The sequence below is a fragment of the Prionailurus viverrinus genome, chromosome B3, assembly GCF_022837055.1.
Source record: "Prionailurus viverrinus isolate Anna chromosome B3, UM_Priviv_1.0, whole genome shotgun sequence".
Lineage (NCBI taxonomy): Eukaryota > Metazoa > Chordata > Mammalia > Carnivora > Felidae > Prionailurus > Prionailurus viverrinus.
The window spans coordinates 16,786,888-16,794,635 of NC_062566.1; the positions used below are offsets into that span (position 1 = coordinate 16,786,888).

Genomic DNA, 7,748 nt, shown 5'->3' on the forward strand with positions numbered 1-7,748 from the left:
TGGCCCATGGTCGTATGCTTTTCTGATCCAATTACAAAAGACTCAGACAATGAGTGCATTCATTATCGATCTAACAGTTAATCTCAATGCTGAAAAGCCCTGTTGGCATTATAGATGGGAAGGGGAAAGAGCTGAGCAGACACAGCCTTAGCACAGTGGCTGAGGCTTAGCAGGCACTCAAGATGCAGAGCAGAAGTCATTTCCTGACACCCTCCCCCCAAAAATCTCACTCAGGTGACCCTCCTCTGAGCTCTCTTAACCTCTGCTCTCCTGAAGCATTTCCCCCAATAAACAGAAACTGTCTCACGACAGGACCCCAACTTTTTTAGTTTTTTACTCCTCTGCCAAACAGTGTGGAACATGCATCCAATACCTGAACAATTAACTCATTACTCTTAGCCATAGTGTTCCAAGCCTCAAATCCTCCCTCCCACATCACAGATCCTTAAAAAGATCCTGTTGCAGAATTAGAAGAGACAAAAGGCCATTAAGCCTACTTATTACAAATCTCACAACTTCATGACAAAGCCGCTGGCATTCCACCAGCCTCTGCTTTGGCACAGCCAGCGACAGGAAGTCCACTGCCTCCCAAGACGGTCCATTTTCTGGCAGCTGAGTCGCAAAGTTGCTCAACTTAGGTCAAAATCTGTCACTGTTGTGGAAAGGGCACAGCCAAGGACAGAGCTCTTTTCACCTTACTAGAGAACTTCTAGGTGGACATCCAATCCGCCCTCCCTCCAGTTCCAAAGCATAAATCTACCCTAATGTCACCAGGGAGGTCAGGCAGGCCCTGCTGCGTAGTGGTTAAAGGCTCAGGCTGGGAGTTGGGCTCAGAATTCTGGCTCTGCCCTTGCTAGCTGTGCAATACTGGGCAAGTTACTTATATGTAACAACATGTGCAACTATAGTTTTCTCATCTGTCACATGAAGATAATAAACTGGTGCTTCCTAGATAACAGCCTTTATGAGGAATAACCTGGAAACTATATATTAGTTAAGGATCTTAGCTGAAGTGTCAGAAATGTGCCTGGAGCTAGCTAAGGAAAAAGAATTCTGTGGCTTTTGTGTTAGCTGGACTTCAAGGAAAATGAAGCTGAGGAGCTTTAACACCTTTGGAAGTCTCCCCCAGTGGTGTGACTCTGCCTCTCTCCAACATGTGATTTCACTCTTCGGGGCAGGTTTTCTGAACTACGATCACTGGAAGAATTACCAAAAAGTATCTCTTTGCTTAGTACCAATCTGAAAATACCCAGAGGCAGAACTGTGCCCATTCTTGCAGTCTGGGATGGGTTGTTATCCTTGCTGGGGACACTAGAACCCAAGGCTGTGTGGGGATTTGGAAGACCAATGTGTCAAAAGAGAGAGGGTGAAGTTTTCAGAAGACAGTGAAAAGACTCCCAGGCAGACAAGATTAATGATGATCTCTGTGTAAGTGCTCATTAATTTGCACCTATGATATTATGAAAACCTCATCAAATTCAGATTCCACAAATTAGGTATACTACGAAAACAATTCAGGCAACCAACACAGAATTCCTAACCTTCTTTATTTTGTTAATTTAAAAACTCCTTTAAAAACACAGCTATTGTCACCATCCTTTAACAGAATATATCTATACCAGAAGCTGGAAGGACAAAATCCCAGAACATAGGACAATCCTTTACATCAATTTAGCTCAGCGGCGCTTGGGTGGCTCAGTAGGTTAAGTGACTAACTCTTGACTGGCTCAGGTCATGATCTCACGGTTGGTGAGTTTGAGTCCAGCTTTGGGTTCTGCAGTGGCAGTGCAGAGCCTGCTTGGGATTCTCTGTCTCCTCTCTCTCTGCCCCTCTCCCACTTGTGTTCTCTCTCTCTCAAAAATAAACTTAAAAAAATCAATTTAGTTCTATGGAAAAAAGCTGCATTTTTTTAATTTGACCAAGGGCTGGTAAAAACTTCATCCATGTCTGATGCCAGCCAGACCTTGGAAGACAGTGATATAGGTCACAATCTTCCACCTTGTCCACAGGTCTTGCTGTGATCCAGGCGCACTACTCCCAGCACTTTCCCCATCTAGCACTGAGCTACACTCAGATGCTCAGTGAACTGCCTCACCAGTCCAGCAGTTATCCACAGATATGAGCATAGTCTGACAGTACTTGGTCTTAACAAATATATGCAGGAACACAGATACACACACATTCATTTAAAAATTCAAACTCTCCCTATTTTCAAAAGGATTGCGGTGATTTTATACATATACAATCATTAAAAGACCAAGATTCCCATAATGCTTGGAAGATGAAGAGAAAGCCTAGACAAAGCCAGCTGCTTTGATAAGGGACTGTATTTCAATTCCAGGCTTAGATAATAATTCTCTTAAGAAGTGTGGCTCTGGGAGACAGCAGAGACACATGACATAAAATAAGTCTTCCTCTGACTGCTGAATCTGAGAGTTGGTCTGTCTGCGCGTGTACATGTCTATGGTAACCATTCAAGATGGTGTTCTAAGGGGTTCTTTTTTTCTTTTCTAAAGTTTACTCATTTTGAGAGAGAAAGAGTGGCATGTGAGCAGCAGAGGGGCAGAGAGAGAGGGAGAGAGACAGAATCCCAACCAGGCTCCTCACTGTCAGCACAGAGCCCGATGCAGGGCTTGATCTCAGGAACCGTGAGATCATAACCCTAGCTGAATTCAAGAGTCACAGGCTGAACCAACTGAGCCAGCCAGGTGCCCCTGAGGGGTTCTTTCATTTAGTCATTCACTCAATCAACATCTTAATGCACTACAATAGACAACACAGCCACAAAGTTGAATTAAGTACAACCTCCATCTCAAGGAAGTTCATGAACCAGGCAAACTGAAAATTACTAACATAAAGCATAAAGCACAATCTAAATTAAGTGACCAGTGTCTTCTCTTTTCTTCATTTAACAAAAGATGAAGATCGTTTTAAATTTAGCCTTAAGTTCCAACAGAGCACACAGTAACTGCACACAAACAGCTGATTTTGTGTCTAATTTTCATCTGCTTATAAAAGTTCAAACTTCAGGCATCTAAAGTAGGATATCCTTGAATCCAAGGCACTATGCCCAAGCATAACATGCAATACTGTATCTGAACAATTCCTTCTTGTTCTGTGTGCCTATGTAAAGCCACAGGTGACGTGGCCAAGTTTTCTCTTGGTTGCTGACTGTAATGAAGGCAAGAACTATATTATTAAGCCCTTATACTAAAAGCCTTAACCTAGCCCATGTCTTTAGATCACCAATGCCTCAGTTACTTTTCAACTGCCTTCCCAGATTTCACAGGTGGAGTAGTAGGATGCAGGCCAAAGAAGGAGCAACAGAGGTTCTAGTGGTGGTCAGACATGTCACTCAAGAGGAAAAGCAAGAGAGACCACAACAGGGTGGTCAGATAGAAACTGGAAGTGTGTGGGAAGGCCAAGAGGAGAAAGTAAGAACAGAAGGGGTGAGGAAGGCAGGCAAAAGACGCACTAATCTAGGATTGGCTAAATGTTTTGTAAGAAATAAGTTAGCTGCAAACAGAACCCAGGGTACCAGGGCCATCACATATGTGTACCCAGAGCCAATGCAAGAAAATGTAACACGAATCAGACTATCCAGATTTAACTGCCCTTTCTGGGACAAGTAAACCACTTACAGTCAGGAAATAAGTTTATGTCTTCCCCAGAAAACTCTGACTTTTTAGTAGAGAGGTAAGGTTTTAGCTAATTCTACAGAACCATAATCCTTCAGTGTGAAGTCCTTCAAGCTCATTGATACTTAGTAACACTTTCATAAGCATTATTTTAAATATAAAACTCAATCTTAAAAAAATCAAGCACTATCATTTGTATGTAAGACATGTTGTTTATTAGAGTCAAATCATAATGTCGGAAGAGGGACATCAAGGCCGAAGAACAGGGCCTATTCAGACAAAGTAAAGGAAGCCAAAGTTCAATAGCTCACAGGCACTCATTCAAGATGAGTACTGTTTCCCACAGCTGACTTTGAAATGCCTGGAGTGACTAAGGCCAAAACAGAGCACGCACAGGGAGCAAAGGTTACTTATTAATTCTATTGTTAATACTAAGGAAAAGTACAAAGGATTATTTAGTACGCCCTGGTAGGATAAAAAGCATTAACAAAATAAAGGCAAAATATTTATAACTAACTCCCATAATAAAGTTAAAAACAGTTTTTAAGAGTTTGCATCTATAATTTTTAAGAGGTTGACGTTTTTAATGTGTTTGTTTCTACCTAACACTTAAAATTTTAAAGCACAAAATTTAAAGTTTCCATATTTGCTCAATTACTACCCATAAAGTTCCAATCATTTTATTAGATTTAGCATTAAGTAACGAGTAAGATGCTTAAATGCTGACGGTAGCCACACAAATTGGTATGTGATTAGATTTCAGGCTTAAAACAGGCTTCCCTAAGTATCTGGGTACTTCCCTCAATAGTCACATTAAACAACTGACTTTCCTAATTATTGTACCTTGTTATACAATTCAAAATACCAATTAAATATTTTATATGTTTTAAAACTAAGCTCCTATCTACCACAATTCCTACCTCTACCTCTTAGGGTCTTCTAAGGTAAATTTTGCTTTAAACCAGTGCTTCTTCACTGGGAGGAAATTTTGCTCCCAGAGGCAAAAAACAAAAACAAAAAAAAAAGTTTTGGCAACGTCTGGAGACGTTTTGGTTGCTGTAACTAGGAGGTGGAGGAGCGGGGGTGCTGCTGGCATCTGGTGGGCAAAGGCCAGGGATGCTGTTATACACACCCTACAATGCACAGGGCAGCCCCTATAACAAAGAATACTCAGGCCCAAAATGTCAACAGTGCCTCTGTTGGGAAACCCCATTCTAAACTGAAACAAGTAAATTTGCAAACACAGCTGACACCTTCAAAAAAACAATTGCCAAGTAAGTAATTCAAAGTTCACTAAGCTTTGTTATTGGTATAGAGATCCAGACATAATAAAAGTTGCTTTTCATACCATTAAAATGATGATCTATTAATCATTAATGCATGAAGTTGCAGGCAAGAAGGGCAAAGAGTACTTTCCCTACCTAAGCAATTAATGATTGCTTAAAAAATGACCATTTCAGGAGACAAAGAAAGGAAGAAAGAAGACAGTGATATTCTTGACAGTTTCCTAGGGTGCTTACATTTTCAAAGACAAACATCAAGTTTTTCTGCCCTCCGTCGTTAGATTTTTAACCGGGCAAAGTTTAAAATGAAATAGAAGAAACAAGTTAACCACATGGTACTAGTTGGTAGAATAATCCTGGACCAAAACACATTACAAAAGTGTCCGCTGAAACTCCGATGTTTACCTGGCAAAAGGACCGGTTCCAGTTTTTTAATCTTCGGTTCCGAATTAACCTTATCGTCAGTCTGAAATACATTAGCAAAATAAATCAAGATCAAAACTTTTCCTCCCCCGTGAGATACCAAAGCAAATTTTGTTTTCTAAGTGATGACACATGCAACAGACACATATTGCTCCCGCCCCCTTAAAATCTTTCACATGTTCTACCAGATCTTTTCAAGATCTGTTCAGTATCGACTGGGGAGCCTGACAAAAATATGAAAACGGCCGATGCCGTTTCCAGGTGTTCACATTTATGACAGGTAACCTCTTCACCAGGTGCCCACAAACGATGCACTCATGCTGGCGGCCACCGCGCGGACAATCGCCAGGCGAAGAGCTAAATAAGTCCGACTCCAAACACTCCCCACACACGGCAAAACTACGGATCACAGGTCTCCGGGCAGAGAAAGGCTGTGGCGAAGTTTTACAAGTTTCCACCGATCCAGTGGGGGCTCCGGAGAAGGTGCGTTTCCCCGCGCCGGGGCTCTGGCAATCGCACGGCTGGGGATAGGGAGACCCGGGGAGCCTCCCGGGGGTGTCGGCCCCGGCGGCTCCCCGGAAGCGCCAAGGAGAGGAGCGCTCTCGAGGAGGGGGTTGTTTACCTGGGGCGGCGGCAGGAGGTAGGACCTGAAGGTGGGTCTGGGCGGCTTGAGGGAGAACATGGTGCCGCCGTCTTTTCGCCCCCGCCGGGTCGCAACCCGGGACCCGCCGCGGGCCAGCGGTAGCGCCGACGCCTCCCGACGCCCGCGGGCTCAGAGCTCCCCGTGCGGCCGCCCAGGCCCCGTCTGCGGCCAGCCGGCCCGGGCGGACTGACGGGCGGGGACACGGCGGAGCGCCCGCCCGAGCGGGGAGGAGCCGGGGCAGAGTTGGGTCGACTCGGGCGCCTGGGCCCATCCCCGGAAGGGGCCCGGCGCCCCGCCCCGAGAGACGGTGCGCGCGGGGTCGGCGGCCGGCCGCTCCCGGCCTCTAGGCCGCGCTGGTCCCGGAACGCAAGACTCGCGCCGCCCGCCTACTGCCGGGACCTTCAGGGAGCGCGCCGGGGGGAGCGAGGCTCGGCAGCCATCTTGAGAGGACAGCTGGGGAGGGCGCTCCTACGGCGGCCCGCAGGGCTCACTGGGGCCCACAGGGACCTACGGCGGCCCGCGGGGGTCATGGCTGTAGCCGGAGGGGCCGGCGACCTTGGCTCAGAGCTGTCTCGTTTCCTGGCACAGCTCCCTTGACGGCGGCTCATTAGACACCCAGCTCGCGCGAGCATTGTGGTTTTAAGTCGTCGGGAGGAGCCCAGGCATGGGGAAAGGGATTCTGGTGCCCCGGACTCAGCCAGTAACACTGTGCGTCCAGCATGTGAAGGAACCGCACTGGAAAAGTGGACCAGTGCTGCCAGCAGCGACCAGGATTAAACGTCTAGCGCAGTCTGGATAAAGCTCCCTTAAAGGCCCTACAGTTTGGGAAGATTGTCTTCCATCATCCCGTCTGTTGTCTTTGCGCAAAGCTTTGAGACTGGGATATCCTACCAAGCTGAGCTGACTGCTGATTTCCATGGGATGTTGAGACCAGCGTGGGCCTAGGGACTGACATGACATTGGCAGGCAACCCAGACTCCTCAACTTAGTTTATTAACTTTGACCCTCCTTATTAAAATTTAATGTGGATAAAAGATATTAAACAAGTTAACGTCCTTTCTTTTCTCACCCATCCTCGCAGGTAAAGATACCTAGTGAGCAGATAAATGATCAAAAACCCAGCAAGAGTGAGGCACTAGCAGTGTGGGGCCTTCATTAGGCAAAGGAACAAAAAATCCGCCTGTTAATTTTGCAGTTAACAATTAGCAGATGAATTTAAGCATATCGAGCACAGGGCATTTCCTAACTCGAAACATATTTCCGAACTGAAGCAGCCTTTGGTGGAGGGGGGCTAGTGATGTATCACTTTGGTGAATCTGTTAGTTGAGAGTTGATCCTTCTTTTGCTCTGAAGAATAAACCCCTAATCCAGCATTTTATAACTAATGTCACAAGGAAGCTCCAGTATGACCATATGAATCATAATCATACTGACAAGTGTTGCTAATTGAAACATTAAAAAAAATTTGAGATTCAGAAGTTTGCTTTTTCTCTGAAAATAATTTATCCTGGATTTAGAACACTACTGATTTTTCCTGTTAGTTTGTTTGGGTAACACATGATTTCATTTGCTCAGGAACCACAATTGTACTTTAAAATGTTAAGTTCTTTGGGTTATTATGGGTGTTAACACTGTGCATACACATTTAAAAATTTTTATGAATAGTCTGATTTTTCTACCGTAAATGGATTTAAAAAAAAAAAAAAACCAAACTCATGCAATAAAGATCAGATTTGGGGTTACCAGAGGCAAGGGATAGGG

The 7,748-nt window shown here is 44.9% G+C and overlaps 1 protein-coding gene across 1 annotated transcript in view; it reads right to left on the reverse strand.

Annotated features, from left to right (window-relative positions):
- MTMR10 (myotubularin related protein 10) overlaps positions 1-6,416 on the reverse strand; it is a 55,712-nt gene extending 49,296 nt beyond the window's left edge. The window contains exons 1-2 of the mRNA XM_047863277.1: positions 5,967-6,416; positions 5,327-5,387 (exon numbers count right to left, since the gene is read on the reverse strand). Of these exons, the coding sequence (XP_047719233.1) occupies positions 5,327-5,387; positions 5,967-6,026 (121 nt within the window). The 5' untranslated portion in view covers positions 6,027-6,416. The remainder of the gene's footprint in view (positions 1-5,326; positions 5,388-5,966) is intronic.
- Positions 6,417-7,748: the final 1,332 nt, after the last annotated feature.